This window comes from Taurulus bubalis (assembly GCF_910589615.1).
Source record: "Taurulus bubalis genome assembly, chromosome: 2".
Taxonomy (NCBI): domain Eukaryota; kingdom Metazoa; phylum Chordata; class Actinopteri; order Perciformes; family Cottidae; genus Taurulus; species Taurulus bubalis.
The window spans coordinates 33458509-33484522 of record NC_136590.1 but is presented as its reverse complement, the minus strand read 5'-3'; the positions used below and the strand labels follow the sequence as shown (position 1 = coordinate 33484522).

The following is a 26014-nucleotide window of genomic DNA, read 5'->3' as shown; positions in this document are numbered from 1 at the left end:
GAACTTGTCACGAAAACCAACGTATTAGTAAACGTGAGATTATCATCCCGGACGTGCAGGTTGTACCATCACCAACACATCGTCAGTTAGCGAATCATAGCTTACCCCCTGTGATTAATTTAGCTAACTTAGCTAACGTTATCGTCTGGCAGTAGATGGGAACAAGACAGCTTTATCAGTTCATCACTCTCGTTTCGTCAGTTGGTTTCTCACTCGCACAAAATCCTGCGATGAAGCTCGGTGCCAGGTAACCGTCGGCGCTAGCTTCGCCTCCTGCTATTGCTGTATAAAGTCGTGACTGACCGTGTCGGGACGGATGATATTTCAGCCCCCCGGCCTAACGTGAGCGTTGACAGTATCCGTACTGCTCTTTATCTCCGGCTAACATTCAGTTTGCAAGATTAGTTTGTCGTATGTTTGGGCCTTTAGCTTTGCCCGGAACTGAAGGTCTAATTTCGCAATTAAAGATTTCAGCACCACGCAATGTTGCTACATTTCCTTAATGTGTAGGGGATTCAGTAAAATGTCAAAGATTTCAACCCCAAAATTATATTCCTCACAGTCTTAGTGGTGTACAGCTATTTATATATATATATTTTTTTTAATATATATATTTTTGTAATTCTTAGTCCAGTTCCAACGTTAGCTACAGAAACACTTCTTAAAAAGCAAGGGATGTATGGTCATATCACATGTAACCCCTTCATCAATAATCAATGTGCTGTCATACATACTAGTAGCCATTGAATTATATATGTTGTATTTGATTGTGAGTATCTCTTATCTGATATGCTCATTCATTCTGTCTTTTTGGTTTCCAGGTAATAACGTAGTCTTTTCATCTTGGATCAACAATGGCCTTCAGCAAGGGATATCGCATTTACCACAAGCTGGACCCACCTCCCTACAGTGTCATAGTGGAAACGAGGAGCCGGGAAGAATGCCTCATGTTTGAATCTGGGGCAGTCGCGGTTCTGTGTAAGACCTCTTGTTTGATTGCACTGTAATGAGAGATAAGAGACGTATCGTATCATTTACTATCAGATGATGGATGTGATTTTGAACTATGATTAAGTCACAGGCATTTACCTTAAGGTTTGAAGTAGAGCACTACCAACTTTTTCCTACATTGCTGTTTGTCTTCTAGCGGCGGCCGAAAAGGAGGCCATTAAAAACTCATATGCCAAGATTCTTGATGCCTATGGCATCCTGGGCGTCCTCCGCCTAAACCTGGGTAAGCTACAGGCACATCTTCTCTTTTCATTGCTCAGTGTTGCAGAAATTTCCTGGATACAGTCCAGATTCTGACCAATGTGACTGTGAAGGCCCTGGTTTTCTTGGTCTGTTGCTTCTTACTTCTAAGCTGCATTCTCCTGTCCTCCACATGACCTTGAAGGCTCTTGTTATCACAACAAGGGGAAAAGCTGCGTCAAACATTAAAGTCTTAAAGATGGCTGAGATTTGGCTGGCTGGTGATTTTCCTTTAAAGGAGTAGGAGTTGAATTAACTGTTTCTTGTCCAGTCTCTTAGGCCTAATGTTCTATTGTATCTTTTCTTAATGCAATGCTCCATATCAATTAACATACTGCTTGCTTTTATATTTACAATACATTTTTTCATGCTCATGCCCCTTTTCGTTTTTGGCATACTCCACTTAGGTGACTCCATGCTCCACAGTCTGGTGGTTGTGACAGGATGCAGCTCTGTGGGGAAGGTGCAGGATTCTGAGGTTTTCAGGGTCACACAGACAGACTTTATATCGCTGACGAATGATTCAGGAGATGAGGACCGGATCGCTGAAGTGCGAAAGATCTTGAACTCAGGACACTTCTACTTTGCCTGGTCTGCCACTGGTGTCAGCATGGACTTGAGTCTCAGTGCACATCGCAGGATCCTAGAGGACACGACAGATAACCGCTTCTTTTGGTAAAAGCTTGACACGATTACTGTTCCCACGTTATAGGGAGATTATTAATAGGCATGTGTTTGGCTTTAACAATCTCTGAAATAGTGGATATGAACTAAATACATGTTCTGCATTCTGCGCAGTCTTTCTGGTGAAATTGTTTCTGCTGAATGTGCGATATGGGGGCTGTGTGATTTGCAACTTAAGTATGAAGATTCACTGTTCATACTGAATTTGATTGTGTTTACTGTTGTCTGTCTTGATTTAATCAATAGGAACCAATCTCTGCACCTGCACCTGAAACACTACGGAGTAAACTGTGACGACTGGCTGCTGAGGCTGATGTGTGGTGGTGTCGAGATCAGGACCATCTATGCAGGCCACAAACAGGCCAAGGCATGCATCTTCTCCCGCCTCAGCTCAGAGCGGGCTGGCACACGATTCAACGTCCGTGGAACAAATGACGATGGACAGGTGGCCAACTTTGTGGAGACTGAACAGGTGACTTAGATTTTGGACAGTTTTATTGATTCTCACTTCTGTTTAAGGGTTCAGTTTGATACCATAGTTCGATCAGCCCCTACATGCTCTGTGCATGGTCACATGACCTTGGATAATACAGCCTGTTCAAACACTGGTTATCTATTGACTGGTGAGGAGCAAACCTGCTACAGCCTTGTCGTGAAACAATATTGCTCTAACATTTTGTGCAGTCACTGTCGAATGAAATTGTTCAATAAAATGTATTATAGATTCATAGGTAACATTAAACACTGACAGGAAAACCAGCAGCAGAAGGATGATGATGATGATGATGTTGATGATATATGAGCACACTGTTTGATTGGTCAAGCTCAAGTCTAAAGCCTTTCACTTTGTCATAGTTCAACTTCATTATTTAGTAAACATCAGTCCAATCAGTATTTTGCTTTTATTGCTGAGTTAGCACATTATCAGAAGACACAAGCTTACTTCCCGGATCTTCATTGTAGAAAATGACAGCCTTTTATTTCTTTTTATAGTTCCTGTTTCAGGAAACAAACACAAAACTGTAGACAGAACAACAGAATACAGAATAACTGGAACTACTACGATTGTAAAACAGAGTAGTGCAGTACAGCTACACCAATAATTGCTTCTTCGAAAACTACCATTGAGGTCATTCAACTTCTCTGTAGAAGTCCAAATAGAAATTGAACAATAGAAGCTTCATATGTGTAGCGGCAATTGCAGGGTTTGATTATATTGTATTGTCAGGTGTTCTGGTTATTTTGGCCAGTCCCTGTAGTGTTGACAGCTTTTCGTGTTGCTGATTAATGATTTGAGCCTAAAAAATGTGCTATTAGAACAGTGCCAAAAGATCTACCCCCTCTACATATGATGTGATTTCTCCTTGAGAAGAATTGAAGTATTGTCAATTCCTTATCTTTTTAACAGTTTATAAAGGCTATATTATGTTCCACTTATATTCTTTCAATCATCCTGTAATGTGACTGTAGGTTTAGTAAAGGTGTTTTTCTTAAAGTGAATTTACAAATTGTGTTTTTTTACATTGCAAATGAGCTTAACCACTCCTCTTGTTTTGAACAGGTTATTTTCCTGGATGACAAAGTTTCGTCCTTCATACAGATCCGCGGGTCCATTCCTCTTTTCTGGGAACAGCCAGGAATCCAGGTAATGGAAACTAAATCCATCCTATTAAGCCAGCATCGAATCGTGAGAGGTTGTCTTATATTTAGCCACATTATATGAAAATCCTAAAGCAGCTTTCATGCTTGTGTCAAAGTCCTGCCCATTCTATATATGCTGCCATTGCAGATAATGCTCAATCAGTCCCAGTTGATTGCACAGTGTAAGTGTAAGCACTGAACTCTGATGAAGCCTGTGTGGAGGTCTTTCAAAACAATGAAAAACACTTTCATTAAAATACTCTGTATTTGGCATACGTGGGGATTGAAACATCGCCTTGTAATTACACTGGATATCTTTATATTAGTTTTAACACATTTTGTCCATGCTGTGTTCAGAAAAAGTCCATTAAGGGTGTTTTGTTGCACCTGAATGAGAATCGGCACCGTGATGGGATGGATGAGAACCCCCACCTGGTATAACCTTTTTTTTGGCTCTTGCTGGTGCTGGTGCTTTCATACTGCATATAGGCTTTCTCTGTGCAATGTCAAAGGCTTGGGGGGGGCTGCTAAGGCAATGCCATTCTGGATTGTTACCCAGTACCTCTCCTGTGGAGATTTAAAGCAGGGACTAGAATCACCCATTAAATGCACAACGTAAACGTCACTGGGATTCTCCTGCCCTTGTCCTGACATTGCACAGACTCGTGGATTAGATAAGACGTGGGGGAGGTTAAGGATAGATATAGTGGTTGGTAAAGGGTATTTTTCTGTTTCCCTCAGCTCCCAGACTTCTTTGGTCAGGTGAGCGCCTGGTCTGAAAACATCCCCTAACCACTTCCCTTTCACTTGCAAGGAAACTGGATAGGTGTTAATTGACAATCTGGAAAAAATAGCTATGCATATCTCTTCAAGGGCCAAGAGAAGTCAAGACCATATTAGTCACCTATGCAGTCCACAATGTCTACAGTTTGGTCAAAACACAGGGTTGTGGGCTCGGGTTGTTTTCAGACAGAACTTAAGTCTTCCTGCTTTTAAAAGCGCTGTTTTATCTCTTAGTGGCTTTGTAAACTTACTCTCCCCTTTCCATTCTCTGAAATGAATTCCTTGGGCAGGATGAATAGTTTTAGTAGCAGAGTTATTGATCTCGGTACAGTTAGTTTACATTAGAAATAGTGGTGAATTACCCTTCTGGGAAAAATGTCCTGGTTGATGACGAAATCTTAGTTTATCATTATTTTATGGTTGATTTGGGAAAAGAACCATCAGTGGAATATGATTGTACGTGGCATCACAATACTATTCACAAATATGCTTTGTACTTTAGGAAGTACTATATTTAAGAAATCCTGAACCTTCAAACATGTAATCAATCAATGACTGATTCAAATATCTAATGAATTGGTTGACGAATGTCTATGATTAACAGTTGAGGACAAACCTTGTAAGTGGCATGATATATGTAACCTTGAAATGTTTTGAGTGCATCAAATGCTTTTAGTATTAGAGAGCAATCAAAGTGAGGGCTTGATTTCACAAATTGCACTCCAGGTGTTATCTGTTACTGTTGAGTTGGAGTAAGATGGGAAGAGGTTTTGGTTTTTGGTGTACAGCTGTAACCTGAGTACTTTCAGATGCCATCACAGGAAGTTATTAAATATGCAAAGCATAGACTTGCATGCACAACAGTAGGAAGAGTAAGTATGGAGTGACAAAATGGCAGCAGCATGGAGCAAAATGTTGAGCATTGCATGCCAAAACCAAGCCTCACCAAAATGTGCACATGCTGAAATATGTGTGGATAATGTACTCTTAAGATAATGCAGTGGTAATAATCATTGACTGGTTTAGATCCAGAATTCATCTATGTTGCTTTTTGACCTGAATTGAGTGACCAGTAGGGGAAAGAGGAGGCAGATACTGAATGCTGCAGGAGGGACGATGACATTAGATGCTGTTCTTTTTTGCTAATGACAAGCCATTAGAGACAGAAGATCTTTAAGAAAGCAAGAGAAGATAAATAAAAGTTGCGGCTGTTTCCGCAGTGAAGGGTAGGGAACAAGTCAGGACCTGCAGTTCAGAGTGAGTAGATAACCATGTGACAGCGGCTGTGTAGCGTCTGGCTCAGCCAGTCAAGGTGTGGTCATCATGTGGGGTCATGCCTGTCGTTACCTCTGTAATGCGCTTTGGTGTTTCTCGGGATTCAGTCGGCACCCGTATTCTTTCAAAATGAGACAATAAAAATATATATATATATATATATATATATATAGCGAGACAAAAGGCAAGTGTGAAGGTAAAAGAAAAAAAATATTGAAAGTTGCAAGAAAGGTGACGGCAACAAGATCTCTCTGCTGCTCAGTGTCTTCATATAACCAAATGTCCTTTAGCTGACCCTGCGTTGCTGTTGTCCTATGCCCTTTTGTCCATTTTTTTTTTTTCCACCATGAAGGTCTCGTTTACACACAATTTCTATCCCAACTTCACCAGCAGGTTTTCTGGTCATCTGCAACATGTGTGTGTCTGTAACTTTCCTTTAAGGATTTGATTTTAAGTGAAGAAGAACACTGTGACTTTTTTTGTGTCTTTTCTGGCTGTCTCTGACCTGCAGGTCGGTTCTCATCGTGTCAAACTCTCAAGGGGATTTGAGGCAAATGCTCCAGCATTCGAAAGGTAATTGAAATGTTCTGTGTACTGTGTGTACATGAATGTCAATAATGTGTAGCGGTTTCTTGCTGCTTTTATTGGCCGACACGCTGCAGCTGATCGGACTGATCTGAATTTTCCTTAACATCACTACAGATCACAGATTAAAGTCAAGTCTCATATTTGATTTGTTTTCTGACTCACCATCTGGTTAACATGGATGTTCACTGTAGGTCTGAACATCTAAAGGACCACAAACAACTTTCTTCATTTGTTAGAAAGTCTTTTCATGATCTGTTGTATCCCTCAATAACTCTTATTATTGAGACAATTAAAGTCAAAGAGAGCTGAAGAGACGAAACACTTTTACATCATTTATCTTCATTTCCATTCAGTCACGTGAGGCTGATAAATCCTGTCTGGTTTGATGAGTCATGTCATTTTCATTTCCCACCACTTTTCCACTTTTTCATGCTATTCTCTCATTCATTAACTGTATCCTTAAAGAAAACTACTGAATGTTGGGGGAGGGAAGCTTTGGATTGGGTCTTTCATTACTCCTCTCTCAACTGGCAGTGAATTGTGAAGACCAGATGGGCATTGATAAATATGTGCCACCAAAATTAGAATCATCCACGTTGTTATCCAAAACAGGTCACCCAAACAAACAAACCTAACATTTTTCTAAATACTTTACAGACAGTAGGTCATTGTTGGCAAACTCAACAACGCTCACCAAGCTGTCAGTCTGATAACAAAAAGATGAAGTATGTGACGCTCCAGTCACTCCACTGAGCCAACATGCACAATACCAGGTCTGTGGCCAACATATACTAAACAGGGCCATAATTACTGTTATTAATTACACCTGTGTTTACCCTGCAGCAACATGTAAAATGTCTGCTGTGAAAGGAGCCAATTACATTTAAATCAGAATTTTCCTGCTTTTAATAACACACTTATATTTTTCCTTTCCCTGTCTTCAGAGACATTACAGCATTAGAGCAGTTGCTGCTTTGAGACATTTAAGTCACTAGGCTTAAACTCCTCCAGATCGCAGACGGTTGCTCTAATCACGGTGGCACACCTTGATAGTGCTGCGCCGGGCTCCACCCATACGAACTTGCTGGAAATCTATAAAGACCACCAGTGGTTCTTTAATTTCTAGTTATCTTAGACTTCTGAGGATTGACTGAACTGAGCCCAGATATCAACACCCTTGCTTTTTAGTATCCCGAACATGTTGAGACGAGCACGTCAGATGGTACGCCGGTTATATTTTGAAACAAATTAATCACTTTTCCACACCAAGTAGTTGGCAATGCATCTAGTCTTTCTCAGTATCTGTAACGTGTGACTCATCCTTTGTCGTATCTAGTCAGTTTCTGCAGTGACAAGATGCCTGTGTTGAAATTCAGAAGATAGTGCAAAGCTAGCAAGAACATATTTTTATAAACATCAACAGTAGCCTAGGTCCGCTATTGTATCTCTGCTCGACGGTGCTCCTGCTCCATCTATTCCTGCAGTGTATTTAACCATTTTGTCCAGAGGCCCGCTTTTATTTAAGTGTCTCTTCTTGGCAATGTCCTTGTCCCTCCAGTCTTTATAACTCTGCAAAAACACATCCCTACCTAAGTGCATCTTTGGATTAATCCCATTCATGTACATAGTTATATTTCTTATTTTAGGGAGCAAATGTAACTGCTGAAGAAATATGCATTGAAATACAAATAAGTAATAAGACCTATTCCACTTTTTACAATAATATTTCCCTGCTTACTCCAAAAGTGAAACCTGAATCCATATTTCAAATCCCAATCAAAGTCGTTTGCATTCCTTTGCCACACATGAGAAGTAACATTTTGTAAAAAGAAAAATGATACAGGCGTGTCGGTGTCGTGCCTCTGTACAGTATCTCTGATATATTCCTTGAGGCTGCAGCATTCATTGTGTGTAATTATCAAGCTTAAGCATTGGTACCAAGCATTGAGACTTTAATGTTCTGATAATTGTTGGAATGTATTCAGTATTAGTCTGTGATGTCATTTTAGACCTAATCAATGCTTATAATGTGATTGTATATTTGTTTTCCAGACACTTTACTACACTGCGGAGGTTGTATGGTAAACAGGTGATCATCAACCTGCTCGGGAGTAAGGAAGGAGAAAACATGCTCAGCAAAGCTTTCCAGGTGAGAGCAACGATTATCTGTCCCTTTACACTGACATGTACTATACTACATTCATCTGATACTTCTCACCAAGAAGATTTAGTCCAAAACACACTGGCAGCAAATGCTGAGCATCAAAACAGATTCTTATCCCAATCAATGTACCTTGCACTGTTCGGATCACATTTTCCTTTGTGGCCTTGTAGCTGTCACAAAACCACATAGGGAACTTAATTTTGAGGTTTAAAACTACATTACATTGATTCATATTAAAGGCACCTCCTGGTTGGTCATATCCAGCAATGTTGTCTCGTGTGGATTCAAATGCACAAAAGAAATGTAGAGCATCTCTTCATTTTCACTCTGTATGTGAAATATTATGGTTACTTAGCTGTGGGTTGTTGTTCTTATCTGTAATGTCAATCTTTTCATTAAGGAAACCAAGTTGATAGTATTGCCAGCTGTCAACTGCATGTTCACGTACTACAATCAAAGGTTTCCTTAGAACTCATTGGGTTTTCATTAATGACTGCAAACTAATGTTGCTTCGTAGGTACAGGCAACACACCTTGCACGCACAACATTTTTGCATTCAGTTCAAATTTCTGTAATCGGGTCTTGTTCCTCTCTCTGTCACTCTCAGAGTCACCTCAAGGCATCGGAGCATGTATCAGCAGTGAAGATGGTGAACTTTGACTACCATCAAAATGTGAAGGGGGGCAAAGCAGACAAACTCCACAGTGTCCTCAAACCCTACCTCAGCAAGTTCATAGAGGACTGTGGGTTCTTCTACTACTCTGCAGAGATGGGCATTGTGAGGTGAGGAATTAATACAAAAACATGAATTAAGCAGTAGTAAATATATTTTTTTATTTATTGATCTTTAACATTATGTCTTTTTAGGACTCAAGGTGGGACCCTTAGGACCAACTGCCTGGACTGTTTGGATCGAACCAACAGTGTCCAGGCCTTCTTTGCCCTTGAGGTAATAGTTTTTTGCAGTAGGCTCTTGTTTTGTTATGAAATAGCATTTGCATTTCTTCCATCAAAGTCCATAGTCTAAACCGCATGTTCCTCACCAGATGCTCCCAAAGCAACTGGAGGAAATGGGTCTGACAGAGAAACCCCAGCTGGTCGCCAGGTTCCAGGAGGTCTTCAGGACCATGTGGTCTGCCAATGGAGACTCCGTCAGTAAGATCTATGCGGGCACTGGTGCCCTGGATGGCAAGGCCAAGGTACACAAGAGACACACAAATATACAAGTTCACATTAAATCACAGTTTCACCATGGAGGCAATATTAAGGCACAGCAGCTTATCATAGCTGCATTTGATGTAGGAGTTCCATTGTTTTGTCAGATTTGATTGATTTCAGCACTTTATGGTATAGCTCAGCCTGCCGTAACAACGTCCACACAATTTTTGTTTGGTCTAAAAAGTTGTAAAGGCTGGATATTTAATTAGAAACTCTGGAATGGACAATCTTGATAAACAGTTTAGCCCTAGTAAATAAATATATACTTCTGGCACTGTAGAATAAAAGAGAAACAACTGTAAACAAGTGTTACCTTTCAAATTAGATTTAAAACCATAAATAGCACTTAAAATAATGTGCAGTTGTGCATGCAGTGACAGAGTTGATCTTATTTGTGTGCTTCAGTTTCTAAACTCTTGTGTGATATCTCTTTCTGCTGTCCTCTGGACCACTCTATCTCTGTGGTAAGTTAATAAGGCAGTCTATGTTGTTTTTGAGCTGTGGGTCTATTTCTGGTGCATTATTGATTTCAGTGTCCGTAGGTTAAACAATAATGATGAGGATGGAATTGTTGGGACCTCTTTATAATAAATAAAAAAAAAGAAGGTATTTCCTTATAGGTATGTGATGCATACCTTTATGACCAGGCAACTCTCAAAAGCTTCATTGAGCTCTCTGCTGATCGACAGAAATTTGTTTACAAAAACATTTTAAATGTCACGATCGTATCATCTTTTTGATTGTTGCCTACATTATCTGGTTACATCTGCTGTCTTGATTGGATGAACTCGGAGGAATCAATAAAAATGATCACCATGTCGCATGTTGCACATCAATCAGTTTTGATTCTTCCCGGTTTGTCAAAAATTACTCAGATCTGCCTTATGTGTTCCTCCTTTTCTTCTCTTCCGTGGTTGGAGTGGGAAATACAAACCTTTTTTCACACCAAGTGAGAGTATACCTAATAACATAGGTGTTTTCTTTTTTGTGTGACGTAGGCTGGAAAGCTCAAAGATGGCGCCCGCTCTGTGACGAGGACCATCCAGAACAACTTCTTTGACAGTTCTAAGCAGGAGGCCATAGACATCCTGCGGCTGGGCTCCACACTCAACAGTGACTTGGCAGATAAGGCTCGGGCCTTGCTCACTACTTCCAGTCTTTATGGTAATTCTTTACAACATATACCGTAATATATTTTGAGTCAACAGATCACATCTTCCTTAAAATGTACATATGAATAGTGTTACAAATGCAAGTTTTTGCTCCATATTACATTTTGAAGCGTGTATATTTTATAATTTTAAGAAAATCTTCTCTTCTGCTACAATGTGGAGGAATTGTTTAGACCTGTATCTGCTGTAGCCCTGATAGCCAGAAGCTTCTCTGCAGGGTTTGCACCGCGTCATGTGTAATCTCCATGTGTCAGCTCTCTGTCCCAGTTAGATTAATGCTGACCGACTGCTAGAATTATCTGTTGAAGCACTGGTTAACCCGCCCTCTCTCCCTTCTCTCCCCGCCGCTCACAATCTTAGTCACTGAGCCCGTCTTACAATCAGGTATAGTAACTGGGAGACTGCCCGCAGTGGATGGATCTTTTCATCCCGTCACATAGTTGTCCAATCATTTGTGTTTGCTCCTCATTATTGTTCATTCATTTATCGTCCAATTTTGGTCGTGGTTTAACCCTCTGTCTGTTGCACATCATCATCAGGCTTTTGCAATAGTGATTCAAAGAATGCTGAATTTTGCAAATTTATCGACAGAAATTAACCATGACCAGAGTTGATTATTTGAATGTTATCTGTATTTCAACAAGATCTCTGGTTTGTGTCCTTTATCCCATGACTCATGTTTTAGGACATTGTTTTAGTCTTCCTCTGTTGTATTTGGATGTTCTCCCATTGATTTTGATTATTTTTTTCAAATTTTTTGTTTTGTTTCCCTGTATGCCTGCCTCCCTGCAGACACACATACGTCACCATTTTACACTCTAATCATACTTTCCTCCCCTCTACAGCCTCTCCAAGAGTATTGCTGGGAATGTGTCAGAACTACCATAAATACACAAGGCCCAAGCAGATCCGAGTGGGCGTTGGCACCTGGAACGTCAACGGGGGTAAACAATTTCGCAGCATTGCTTTCCGCAACCAGACGCTCAACGACTGGCTGTTGGATGCTCCAAAGAAGGCCGGGCATCCTGAGTTCCAGGGTATGTCGGTGATTATTCATCTGCACTCACTGCACCAGCATATCTCAACTCAATATTTAACATGCTATTTGTTAAATCTCTGGTTTAAAGGAGGTTTATGTGCCAGATTATTATGGTCAAAAACACTTGACATTGTTCAAACTGAGCATTTTCTAGGTGGACGCATTCACTTGAACAAGAATAATTAATTGCTATGCTGTTGACAACATTTTATTATGTTCCAATATATAATAATATTTTTTATCAGACATTTGTTGAACATTGTGTATTATTTGTCTTTACAGATAGCAAAGCAAACCCCATAGATATCTTTGCCATCGGTTTTGAGGAAATGGTTGAACTAAATGCCGGCAATATTGTCAGTGCGAGGTATGTGTGCAAGATTCTAGCTTACTGACCGGTCTGTTCTTTTGACATAACAAGTCGACAAGGCTAATATTATCTAATTATTTTGGTTTTACATCTTGAGGAGGGACAAATACAATTTTCTAACTTCTTTTTTGGTTATTGTGTATTGTTGTTTTTCTCTTCTTTTTCTGCCTTATGACACACATTTCTGTTTCGTCTCAGCACTACAAACCAGAAACTATGGGCAGCTGAGCTACAAAAAAACTTATCACGGGACCACAAGTATGTGCTGCTTGCGTCAGAGCAGCTGGTGGGAGTGTGTCTGTTTGTCTTCATCCGCCCACAGCACGCACCCTTCATCAGGTATGAGCTGTGCACAGTGTCATGAGACGCGTATCTTGTTATTGTAACAAATGTAACTTATGCATTTAATATGTTTTCCAGGGATGTTGCCGTAGATACTGTTAAAACTGGGATGGGCGGGGCTACAGGCAATAAGGGGGGTGTAGCCATCCGCCTGCTCTTCCATACCACCAGCATCTGCTTCGTCTGCTCCCACTTTGCTGCTGGCCAGTCACAGGTCAAGGAGAGGAATGACGACTACAGTGAGATCACACGCAGACTCACCTTCCCTATGGTAAAAAAATATGACATCAACAAGTGATTCAGACATATTTTTGCATTACTTAAGGATATAACCGCATCCGTCTTGTCCTTCACAGGGTCGTCTGCTATACTCGCATGACTACGTTTTCTGGTGTGGAGACTTTAACTATCGAATCAGCATGCCCAATGAGGAAGTGAAAGAGCTAATCAAGCAGCAAAACTGGGATGCCTTGACAGCTGGGGACCAGTTGGTGGACCAGAAGAATGCTGGTTTGGTATGACCCGCAGCACACATGCATGTTTTCAGCGCTTTCACTTCCTCTCAACATAAAACAGTGTACCATAACTTTAATCCTTTTATAGCGCGTGCTAATGCAGACACTTCTTCAACAGGTGTTCCGAGGTTTTATCGAGGGGAAGTTAGATTTTGCGCCCACCTATAAGTATGACCTCTTCTCAGAAGATTATGACACCAGTGAGAAGTGCCGCACACCAGCCTGGACTGACCGCATACTCTGGAAGAGGAGGAAGTGGAACTTTAATAAAACAGGTAAGGTGCAGAGCCAATGCTGATGAATCAAACCAACCCAGATAATCTCCATCCCTTCTATCCAAGACCTCGTGACTGAAGACAAAGTTAAAACACTGGCAAAAATATGTTTTAGTCTTAAGCCCCTTACCGACTAGACAAAAACCCCTCTGACACCCATGAACGTCTGGCTTTTGTCTTGATTGGGAAAACATTTACAATTTGTTATTCGTTCACGATGAGGCTGACCAAAATACTTAAAAGCTTTGATTGTTGCTGTTTATTCTTCTTTTTTTGCCGCTTTAACAGAAAGTGGCAAACAGAAAGGTATACTCTCCCACTGGCAATTGGAAAGGAGTCTATCTATTTTAGCGGGTTTTCCCACAACAAAGAACTGTATTTTATATGCATCTGTGCATGTTTTGCAGCTGAGGAGATGAATGTAGTGGGAGCAGCTTCTACATCTGGGGACAATGACGACGATCCAGATAACCCCTGGAACCCAGGCACTCTGAAGTACTATGGCAGGGCTGAGCTTAAGACCTCCGACCACAGGTAAATAACAAGATATATCTGTTTAGGGTTCACCACAACAGTATAATTTGCTTGCATTTCCTTCTCATATCACATCTATGTGTGTTGGCAAGTTGAACACACTGGTCTCGTAGTGAAATGGAACAATATTGCAATCAAATATATTTTGTTTATCTTTAATCAAACCTCACCATCCTCAATGTCTCCTGTCTTTTTTTAGACCCGTGGTGTCGATAATAGACGTGGACATCCTGGAGGTCGACCCAGAGGAGCGACACCAGGTCTACAAAGAAGTCATTGCCCTGCAGGGGCCTCCAGACGGCACCATCCTGGTGTCACTCTGCTCCTCCGGCCCTGACGACTACTTTGGCGATGCTCTCATCGACGAGCTGCTGGACAAGTTTGCTAATTTCGGAGAGGTCATCCTTATCAGGTGAGCTTAAAAGCCCAACACGGGACAGAGATGTATCACCTTCAGACAGTGACTCTACATTGACGATGTCCTTGTTTATGCAGGTTTGTTGAGGAGAAGATGTGGGTGACTTTCCTGGAAGGTTACTCTGCTCTTGCTGCTCTTTCTCTCAGCGCTTCCACTGTAAGTCATCACTGATTCTATTAATTACTTCTAACTACACAAATACTCCATAAGCCTTAACAGTAATAATATAACATGTGCTTTCCCCCAAATGTATTTTCTGTAAGACTTTTTTTTTCTTGGGTATTCCTGATAACTACTGTCTACTTGTCTATGGCTTGTGGTAACATTGTAGGTCCTTGGCAAAATGATTGACATCCGTCTGAAGAGTCCAGGCTGGATCAAGAATCTGGAGGAGGAGATGAGTGTGGATAGAATCTGTGGAAGCATCCCCACCTCGGCCAGCTCCACCCTGCTTGCTGAGGACACGGACATGGGCGATGATGATTATGATATGGAAGGTGAGGGATGAAGACCAATCAATAAACAATCCTTATCTTCAGAGATCTTTATGAATACCATTTTTTGTGATTTTTTTTTTTTACCACCACTGACATACCTAACGCTGTGTGCATAACCAATTCCAAGTACATGCATTCCTGCCTTCAATTACCAGGTGATGTGGACGAGGAGGTGGAGGAGATCCTTCCCCAGCACCTTCAGCCTGGAGCAGGCTCAGGCCCTGGATCCTCCCCGCTCCCCTCCCCCCGCACTAGTCCCTGTGCCTCCCCTACCCACGGAGAACCTGCTGCCCCCGGCAGGTCTAGTCGTGGAGGACAGCCTTCCCGACCATCACAAGGTATATATAACATGCACATCTTGACACACACCTGGAATCAGGTTGCTAAAAGTACAGCCCATGAAACAGCTCTGGCTCCAGTCTCTGCCTGCTGGAATATAAACTATAATTCTGCTCTGTTTGTAATGCCCTGGAGAAGAGTTAAGCCCATCATCACTGAGGAGAGAAATTCCAGGTAAAATGTAATGTGTGATGATGTATGTTTAGTGTTAGAGGGTGTGTAGCGTGTCTTCCAGTAAACTACTTGTTTCTTTTTGAAACATGCTCTATGATGTAGTATTCAAATGCATGGAGTGTTAGCTTCCTCTTTTCTTTGGTCAACACTGTTCACAACTGCAGAACAAATTCCAGTGTTGAGAGATGTTTATCTATTAGACTTTCAGAAAACTAGGGCTCATGGCTAATTTTCTGTCGAGAGTGAAGTTCTCACAGTGTCCAATCTTGGTAGTTAAAAATTTTTTAAAAACAATTAAGGTAAGGATGTTTATTGTCATTGTAAAAACCTACAACGAAATTAAGTTGGCAACTCATCAGTCAGTACAGCAGTAATTGCAAATGGTCGAACGTTGTTCCTTAGTTAAACCACTCTCTTCTCATTTGCAACTCTTTTTTTTTTCCCTTTTAGGGCCTCCCGTTGACTTCCAGCCTGGTGCCCCCACATCATGGGAACCCAAACGCCCGCCTCCCCCTCGTCCCCACGCCCCCCCAGCCAGACCAGCACCTCCTCAACGCCCACCACCACCTTCAGGTAAAGCATCATACTTAACCTTGTCTAGTTTGTTGTTTTTTAATCACAGTAGTATAGCTTCAGTCAGAGCAACCAAATAAAATCACACATTGGAAGTGTGGATATTTAATTTTTCAGCATGGTACAGTATGAGATGCTTCATTTAGTTGTTATCTTTTTCACCTTCATCCCACTGCTTCGCCTCATTCCTGAAGGAGGCATGAGCCCTCTGCCAGTTAGAAAGGACTCTAGAGGTAAAGTGATTAGTATTGAACTGTGTGTTGATATGCTTACAGGGCTGAAGCATTTCAAGTAGTGGCTGCTATTTTCCATCTGATGTAACACACAGAGAAGCACAATGCATTAGCGTTGTATCAGTAGGCTGTCATCAGTTCCAATGCTCATTTCAGTTCAGCATAGTTAGTTTGCAGATGATTGTGTGATGCTGACGTCAACATGACACCAACCCTCTCCTACACCTGATTGGATGTACACAACACTGGGCTATCCTTGTGTTTAGCTTCAGCTTTTCAGCTCGTTAAAACATGGGATGTTGCCGAAACATCCACCCAAATCAGTTTCGGATTGAAATTTGAAGTGTAAGTAGGCCATGGGGTTGCTGAGTCATGTTTTGAATTAAGACAACAACTTCTGGATTAAGGTTTTTCGAGTGCTGAATGAGCTTTTGGGTCTAGTTCTAAATGCACTGCTTCTTGTGCATCACAATCATTCCACACAATATGTGATTTTGGTGAATGTAAATTCTAAAATGTAGTTAGCTTTACAATAGTATTCTCCTCTGTAGTATATTTTTGAGTACTGTAAAAGTGTCTTTATTAACTAGCCTAGACATTGTCGTAGGTAGTGTTACCTCTTTTAATTTATTTTACATGGGAGTAGCTGGTAAGTGATGATGTTTTTTATATTGAAATACTCTTTCCCCTCTTTGACTTGAAGACTATGGCGAATTTCCCAGCCCTCTGTTTGGTAGGAGAGGCAGTGAAGGTAACTGGCCAGGCGGTGTGTCTTTAAATATGAACTAATCCCAGTAGCTTTACACCCAGTCATCAATGCTTTTTTTGGACATTGATGGTTCACCTTTGACCAATTCTTCATCATTGGGGGCCATCTTCATCTTTTTATTTGTGTGCAAGAGCAATGTGTTTGGTAGCTGGTGTTTGACTAATTTAAGTGCAAAATAAGCAGCAAATGAAAAAAGGCATTTTTCTATGTTTGTTTTTTATAAACATTTGTATTGAGGTGTGAAAGTAAGTAGTACGAGGAAGGCTATGCATCATAATAAGAATACTTTAATCCCATTATAATCAGGAGTCATGCAGGAGACCATCTGACTGAAATGTTTGCAGATAGTAGTGAACTGGATACCTCACATGTGCACTCGATCACTATGTTCTAAACAAATAATGATTTGGTGACCACGGTCTTCTCAAAACTGAGGAGATAGCGTGAGTTAAAGGAAAATCCCTTTGGTCCACACATGAAATGGTCTTAAAGGCAGCTCGGCTTTAGTAATCCACTATGATTAGTGGGGAATTCCTCCTGAGGCAGGTAGATATTCAGACTCGCAGCATCTCAGACGTCACTGCTCTGCTGCATTACTACTGGCATTCGCTAATCTTAGTGCTTATTGTAACGTGTGGTCATTGGTAGCACTTGCTTCCTTTGACCAGTATTCCACATCGTGTGTAACACTAATGTGGTTTGGTTTCCTTCGTGCCGCAAAGGACCAAAAAGCCCCGCTCTCCCTCGGCCAGATGCACCTGCAGGTGAGTGTCACAAAGCATGACGTAGCCTCACTCGGTTTGCATTTGTCCCATGAATGCTCATCTTTCTGGTACTAGCTGGAAGCGATACGAGGCTGAGATTATCCCCATCTGTCTACTGTAAACCATGTGTAATGTATTTATACCTCGACACAAAATAAGCCTGTCCCAGGGTGGAGGACAGGGTTTGGTCGCTTAGCCAATTTGGGACTCGGCCTGTCTTCACCTGACCCATTTGTATGATGCGTGTGTGGGTAGCTGAATCCCTGTGTCACATTTAAGGATGTGCGTGATTAGGTGGGTTACAGTGGAGTATTGAAAAGGTGTCTGTGTCTGCTATGTGATAAGCAGTTGGCTCACAGAACAAGGCTTGCCTCTCCTCCTGGCCTCCTGCAGCTCAGGAATGACTGAGTCATCATTATTAATTAAGTCAGCCATGGGGAATTTGTTTGGTCATAGGTTGGGGGTGGGTTTGCAGTGCTCTCGTGTGTAACTTAGTTTTGTATCAAGACTAATAAAAGCTATCTTAATTCTTTCGATTGAACTTTAAATCTCTCCCTAGGGAGCACAGTCCACATGACGAATACAGAATAGTATGTTGTTTTTTGTTGCTGATGTAGCCGGTTTGTCTGTCTTTAATCCTTTCAGCTCGAGGCCAGGTAGCAGTAGGAGCTCCTGGACCTGGAAGTGCTCCCAGACCCGTGAGTTTACAACTCAAAATATTCATAAAGTTTGGCCTATCTTTTACACATTTTTACCAAATGTGTTAATTTCTCTATATTCTCTTTTACCTGTCATCCAGAACATCCCTCCTCGGGCGGGAGTAATCAGTATGCCTCCTCAGTCTCGCCCAGCACCCCCCTCTCACCCTGGAGCACCCAGACCCATCCAAGAGGTGCATCCTGGGGCCCCTCAGCCCATCCCAGACACCCACCCTGGAGCCCCACGACCTGTGCCCTGTGGCCAGGTCAAACCGACTGACCTGCCTCTGGGTAAGGAAATGTGTTTTACAGAGAATGTTTTTAATGTGATACAATGGATTTAAGCCTGAACTTGTCCCGTTTCCTCCCCCTCCCTCAGGTCCTCCTCCTACAGAGCCCCCTGCAGCGAGACCCCAGGTTCCATCACCTATGCAGCCCCAACAGGCTACCCCTACACCCCAGTCCCAACCCTCAACACCGATGCAGGCACCCATGCAGCCCCAACAAGCTACCCCTACAGCTCAGTCCCAAGTCCCACAGCCGATGCAGGCACCCATGCAGCCCCAACAAGCTACCCCTACAGCTCAGTCCCAAATGCCACCACCGATGCAGCTCACACTTCAAACTCCACTCCAGCCATCGCAAGCTTCTACAGCAGGGCACCCTCCTGCTGCTGCTGCCCCTGCCGGCACTCCACAAGGTCTAGCCTCTCCTAAGCCCCCACCACGTTCCCGCTCCTCTCACACTCTGCCACCTGAGGCTGCCAAGTCTGAGACGGCCCCATCTGCGCAGGTTGGTGCCAACATAATTCAAATATTGGAATTTCTGCAACTGAACAAGCACTAATATAATTATCTATTGAGTACACTGATATTTTTCTCCTTGAATGTAGTTAAATAATGTACGACAGATTCTCAAATTCTTCTCATTAGACAATATATTGCATGCTAAATTATGTGTTGGAGGTGGAGACCGCGAAAAAAGCTTCTTTCTGCTCCTTTGGCTCAAATCAAATGAGCTTAGTTGTCTGTCATTCTTCCTGCTTTTGTCTCTCTGATACATTTGTCTCTCTCTCACAAGCTGGAGAAGCCCTCAGGGTGACAGGTACTTTATATTAAACCACCTCTTTGTCTCATCCTCCATAGCACAACAGTCCTCTGCTCTGATATTGTTAATACCTCTCATAGATTACATCCAGTAACCTCCTCTCATTTCGTCTTCTCAAAAGATATTGTAACCAAAGCATTTCTTGTCTTCTGTTTGTCGGTCAACATATCCAAACCATAAACGACATGGAAAAGAAAAGATGAAAATTTGATGTTTAGTTGTTGGCCATTTCCCCCTCACTAGTCCTTTCATATCCGCTCACTGTGGTTCTGGTGTTGAGAGTGAGCACATATGCAATGACATCATAGTTTAATTTGATATTTTGTTTAATTTGTATAATTTCATTCATTTGTATTAGAGTTGGTGATTTGTATGTGATACATATATCAGTTGTCAGCAGTAGTCTGTGTATATCAATTGTGTGTGTGGAGTTTTTGACCACCAGTAAGAAACACTGTATGTAAATACATAGCTCTTTGTTTACAATGGATATCTTGAAAACTTTGATCTGAGCTAAAGAAAGAAGATTATAATAAATTAACTTATGGACCTTTAGTCAGTAAAACACAAATTAGCCCATGGTTCATATTTTCACACCACATTTGTTGTGACTGAATGGCATTGGCTTTGTTCCTCCTTAGACCAATGGACTGAATGGAATCCAAAGAGAAGCACAATGGCAGCCCGGTCCCTTCGGCACACTTGCTTCTGATGTCCTCTCCTCCTCCTCATCCTCTTGGCACACCACCCAGTCTCTGACCAGAGGCTCCTCTCTGCGCGCTCCCCCCTCTATCCCCGCATCCACGTCTGCGTCCTCCAGCACTCTCCCATCCTCCTCCTCCCTCCAGCCCTCCGCTCTGTCAGACCTGCAGGCACTTGATTCGTCGTCCTCTTCCTTACTTTCCACCCCATCGCCGCTCACCTCCTCCCTGCTCCCGCCTCCTCCGGTCCCGTCCCGTAGCCGCTCACAGGAGACGCTGCGTGCCTCTCCTGGTCCCCCCCTGACTGACCCGCTTCCAGCCCGACCAAGCAGCACCAATCCCTTCACGGGCCCACTGCCGCAGCAGCAACGCTCGCTCACGCCGGACTTCAGCGTCCAGCGTCCCACGCCGACTCCGAACATTCAGAGGACCATGTCTGCTTTTACTCAACCGATCGTCCACACGTCTGCTCCTACAGCAGCCCCTACTGCTGCATTCACCTCCCAGCTCCAAAGGACCATGTCCCTGTTTGGTCCGTCACCCACTTTCCCTTCTACACATGCTCCTCTGCTCCCCCTCGCCCCATCGCCTGTCCCCTGCTTGCCCCTGGCGCCAGCCTCCTCCATTCCGCCTGTCCTCGCACCTCGTCGCCAGCCACCTCCCCCTGGAGGGAAACCGACCCAGCGTTGGGTTACTTTTGATGATGATTTGGGTTTTAAACTTCCAACCAAAACGCCACAGGCCCCCATCTTCCCCTCCAGTTCCCTAGTGTCCCAAACTCAGTCCTCAAGCTCTGTGTTTGACTCCGAGCCCGACTGGGTATCCTCGGCCCCTTCAGTATTCCCAACGCTCCCTCCTCCCATCCCAAGCAGAACTGTGAACAGTAACCCAAAGCCCCCAAAGGGACCCAGCGACGACGGCTTCTTCCCCAGGGAGTCAACAGAAAGACATGATCACTATTAATATGTAAAGGGCATATCCAGATATGTATAGATCTATGATAAATGTGTATACGTGTGTGTATGTACAAAAAGACGATATTTAAAAAGTATAGACCAATCCCCCTCTGAATCATAGGAAATGTGTTATGTCTCGAGCAGAAGTGTATGGGCCCAAGTGTGTGTTCTAACTTAACCACAGAGATGTTTGCTTGTCCCCTGATATTAACATTTATTTTAATATGAATTGTTCTGATGTTTATTTTTAATCGTGGCAGCAAGCATGTGCCTGTGTCTATGGTATAGAGTTATATAAAGTACATCTATACGCACAAATCATGTGTCTAACGTGTGCAATAGCAAGCGATTTCTGTGTGGCCGTGCAGCACACTGCCTTCGCCTGCGAGGTTCAGCGTTTCCCCGGCATTTGCTACGTTTGCTGACACGCTGCGGTTCATATCCATCCTCCTGACTAATCTGTACATCAGAGCGGGATTCTCAGAGTAGCGGGTAATCTCCTACCTTCTCAGATTACATGTCGTAGAAGGCTAACCACTGCAGGTTTCACATTTGCCCCAACATAGTTTGTTATACATTTCATTCTGTTCTTTAGTGTCTGAGGGGTGCAGATTTAACAGACGAATTGTGAGCTTTATCATGAATGTACTTTATGTTGCACTGGGTTTTGTCATTGCCTCCTTGCTGACGCCACAATGTGAACCGGAAAAGCACGAGTCTGTGTCATAGTCAGTCAAACTGTTCATTGCCGCAAGACTGATGTCATCTCGTCCACTTGATAGTCAGACATGTTATGTTGCGCTCTCTCTATTCAGTCATCACTGTTAATGGGCTGTTACGCTTAGCTGAATATATTTTGTAGCGCTATATCTAAACCTATACATAGTGATTATGTATAAATGCGTGTTTTCGACATGGAAACGACTCACTAGATGTGCGTACATGTGTTTGTGTTGGCCGTAACAGTGATTTCTAAAATGTAACTGATGCACTGAAAGGCTGCTCTCGGTTGTCTTCTTGTTGATGGCAGAGTGACATAAATGAGAGCCTGCGGATTGAACAGATGACCGTTCCACGTCTACAGTGTTTTGATCCTTCTTGATTTATCCAAAGCATTTAACCACACTATTGTAATATCTGAGAATGTGGCGTGTGTGTGTATACTGCTGTTAAGTACGACGATGGTGTGATTTGAGTCCGTGGGCATGGCAGACAACGAGCCATGCATAATAATAATAAGAGGGGACATTTTTTTTTAAATTCAACTTTTGTTTACTGCAAAAGCCATGCTTTTAATTTCTACAAACATTTACTCTAAATAATCTATTGTTGATACTGTGGTGAGAAGTAATGTGTTGTGTTTTAGGTGCATATCGTCTGTTGTCGTGTTTGGCAGTGTTTGGATGTGAGTGTGTGTGTGTGTGTGTATGTGTGTGTGTGTGTGTGTGTGTGTGTGTGTACAGAGTTAAGAGTTAGAGGAATATCAGAGCTTTTCTCCCAGGAAGTCTTCTCTTTGAAGTGCACACAGTGTATTTGCTTACAGGTTCTAAACTATCAGCCACTGTATTCACTCGAAAATGGTTGCAACTGTATTTCCAATCTCCTGCTTGCAACGGGCTATGGAGTGGCCTCACTGTATGCAAAGATCTGAACAATGGAAGACAAAGGACCTTTTCCACAAAGCACCCTTCACCTATGTAAGAATTCCCCCATAGCAATACTAACCGAAGATTATTCACCACCTTGACTATACAGACTCAACTACTCTTCAAATGCATCACCAGATTATCATTTCCAGTTTACTGTGTTCTTCCCAGGCACAGTGTGGCTCACATTCCAGACAGTGGTGTGATTTGAGTGTTGGGTGTCAAACTCTTCCCAGCGTTTTGCAGGTCCAGCTGTGTGATGGCCATTTCCTCCAGTCAAGCGTAATTGTTACTGAGCCTCGCTGGTTTTGTGACCATTCATGAGGTGTGTTTGTTATGTGGTCAGAGGTGATGTGTCAGTATTTTTTCCATATACTATGTTATTTTCTTTTCCGCTGCTGTTGAGATGTATAGGTCGCGTCAATGTTGGCAATGACGACAAGCGATAGTTTTGCAAAATGATCAGTAAGAGTGCAATTCTCCCAAACATGACACATGCCAGCATCTAATGAGGTGTTATTCCTCCAACCTTCAGAAATGATATAACCGGCTGAAATGTCTTCAAAGCATTTTAATGGCTGGTGGAGGATAAAACATCACCCAAGAAAGTACAAGCTAACTAATGCTTCTACTCTTTGTTTAAACACAATGTAAACAAAACAAAAAAATACAAATTATATTTGTTCACTGCACTGAAAGCATTGGCTATCTATGTAAGCAAGTGTATCAAGTTGCCTTTGCTTAAATGTTGATGTCATCTCTAAAGCATTCATTGTGTTATCCAGATGTGTGCAGTAGATAATGTATCTGCATTAACTGTAGGGGGCCATCCAGCGCTTTGTGTCCTATCATGTTCAAGATGAGATTTTATAGGAAACGCATTGCTCCTTTTGTGAGGTTGGTGTCCCTTTTTATGGTTATAAACCATAGTAAATAAAGAGTCTGTGTTGTTGAACATATTCTGTATGTATTAAAGAGAAAACATGAAACTGCAATTCATGTTAATATCCAACGTTCCATATTTTAAGTGCGAAGCTGATTGCACATTTATGTATAAAGCAGTTTATGTTGTATGTATGCAAAAATAAATGTAAGTTGACCCTGAATGTTGATGTTTGTCTTCTCTAACTGCCAACTGACCTTATTACACATCACAAACAATTAAACCGCATGTACCTCAACTCAAAATTCTGTTGTGTTTGAGGAGTTGCTCAGTGACATCCGACAAGTTTGAAGGTATGAAATCAACTCCGGCTCAGAGAGGGAAGGTGAGGGCAGAGATGAGCAGTATTTATATTACTTGTATTTGAAATACATATTTCAATTACTTTTGAGTATTTTTGTAATTTGTATTTGATAGGGCAAATAAAAAAATCGAACGTAATTTGTAATAAAATATTTTGAGTGGAGTAATTTTGTATTTACACTAAAAATACTTTCTCCACGAATCAAAAAAAACAGTTCACTTATCAAGCTCCTTTTTGTTCGATTTAACACAACCCTCGCCTCTTCAGCTCCGGTTGAGACTGTTCTCGTTTGCAGGAATAATATTCCATCTGCACAGGAGGCGGTTAACACCAGAACTATTTGAAAGGTTAATTGTTCTTAAAGGCAACTAAACTGGCTACTCAGTGGTTGGGTCTCAAGTCAGTGTGAACCTGTATGAGACACTTAACACTGTAATATAGAACTATGTGGCCTACCATGCCACTGGCCAATGTAAGAGAGAAATAAGTAGGCTACCATGCCACTGGCTAAGGTACAGTAAAAGAGAAGTAAGTAGGCTACTCACTTGTTAAGTTACCTGTTCACTTTTGTATTGATTTACTATTTACCTTTTATTTGTATTCTTTTTTCTGTGCAGAACTTGATGTGCAGTAATTAATGTATGCTCCTTACCTGTGTTCAACTGGTTTTAATTATATATTTTGCTTTTATAGTATACATATACCTGTGTGATGCTATTCATATGTGATGAATATTTTCTTGTTGATACAAAGCCAAAGTTTATGTCCTCCGCTTAAGCCCCAGGCATTTTTCTCAAATTCCAAATGGTTTTGCATACCCTTACTAAATACAAAATTTCTCCTCAACCACAAGGGCTATTTAAATAATTCAAAAGGGTATAATATACAGAAAACACTTGTGGGAATAGTTAAGAGGTTCATATAGTATATGTGTTACTTGTTTATTGGTTGATGATAGAACACAGGAAAGAAAAAAGAAAAGATTGTCTGAAAAAAGAACAACATCCAGAATGTATTTTATATTTTTAATTATGCATATCATTGCTTTTGTTCTACTATAAAATAGCACTAAGTGTTAACAGTATCTCTGCAAAGTTAAATATTTGTAGTAATTAATTTAGTTCACATTTCGCGTACCGTAGATTTAGGTCCTAACTTTCTTCCTGGTTAATAACAGAGGTGCTCTGTTCAAGCAGACGCATCAATACATACCAAGCAATGCTGTGTGGAATATTGTTTCATCCATAAATAAGTCATATTTCAGGTTTTTTTGCACAATTGGCGGATTCCGTAGGTCGTAAGATTTCCAGAAAGGTGCACCAATCATGTGTGACATCAAGCTTGGTATATAAAATAGATATGTTCATAACTTGGGGAGTTATGTTAATATTAACTTGGTCTATGTTAATATTTATGGTTGAATTGTGTTAAAAACATGTAAAATGGACTTATATGCTCTTGTAAGGCCAGGCGCTGCAGTTTTTTTTGCCGTCGCATCAGTGACTCTGGTACCGATTCATGGGAGTACTTGGACTTTAAGAGTGAGGAAGCGCTCCTGATGAAGAATTCTGGGGTTTATCAAGTTTTAAGTCCCATTAATAAAAATATATAATCAATCAAGTTGTTGTCTTTTAATAGCTTTGCTTAGTTACACTGACATTCTGTGACTGTTCTAACTTTGTGTGGGGTTCACCATAGCTGTATGTACATTATATGGCCCAAACCTGAATGCTCTGCTATACCAAATTGTGAGAAAAGAGAAAATCCAGAAAAAGGTATTTCCTATATTTTAAATACAAAATACATGTATACAATACATGTATTGTATTTTCTGGCACCAGTATTTTATTTTAATTCATTCATTTGAGGGGCATTTTATTGTATGTCATTTCCAATAAATATCACAATATAAGACATTCTTTTTACGTAAAAAAACAACAACGTAGAGTAACAGCAGGTCCGCCATCATACGGTTGTCATTGAATTGTTTCTCATTCAGCTTACTAACTAACATTACATTTCATCTTCATTCAATGGCAAT

General features: G+C 41.6%; 1 protein-coding gene across 2 annotated transcripts; it reads left to right on the top strand.

Annotated features, from left to right (window-relative positions):
• Positions 1-854: 854 nt before the first annotated feature.
• Positions 855-23822, top strand: synj1 (synaptojanin 1; the record flags this gene model as incomplete). Of its 2 annotated transcripts, none has more annotated exons than XM_079237385.1 (31): positions 855-978; positions 1148-1234; positions 1659-1926; positions 2182-2407; positions 3497-3580; positions 6146-6207; positions 8275-8371; positions 8994-9169; positions 9254-9335; positions 9433-9585; positions 10603-10768; positions 11137-11160; positions 11622-11813; positions 12098-12182; positions 12384-12524; positions 12606-12798; positions 12884-13042; positions 13161-13317; positions 13725-13851; positions 14051-14263; positions 14347-14425; positions 14601-14766; positions 14922-15104; positions 15730-15852; positions 16047-16085; positions 17577-17618; positions 18264-18316; positions 18418-18607; positions 18681-18733; positions 18866-19108; positions 20065-23822. In XM_079237385.1, the coding sequence occupies 31 exons, from the start codon at positions 855-857 to the stop codon at positions 21085-21087; spliced, it is 5010 nt and encodes a 1669-aa protein (XP_079093511.1). In that variant the 3' UTR covers positions 21088-23822. The 2 variants fall into 2 exon arrangements, with proteins under 2 accessions (XP_079093511.1, XP_079093510.1); XM_079237384.1 differs by adding an exon at positions 16789-16836 and having other exon boundaries at positions 18696-19108.
• Positions 23823-26014: the final 2192 nt, after the last annotated feature.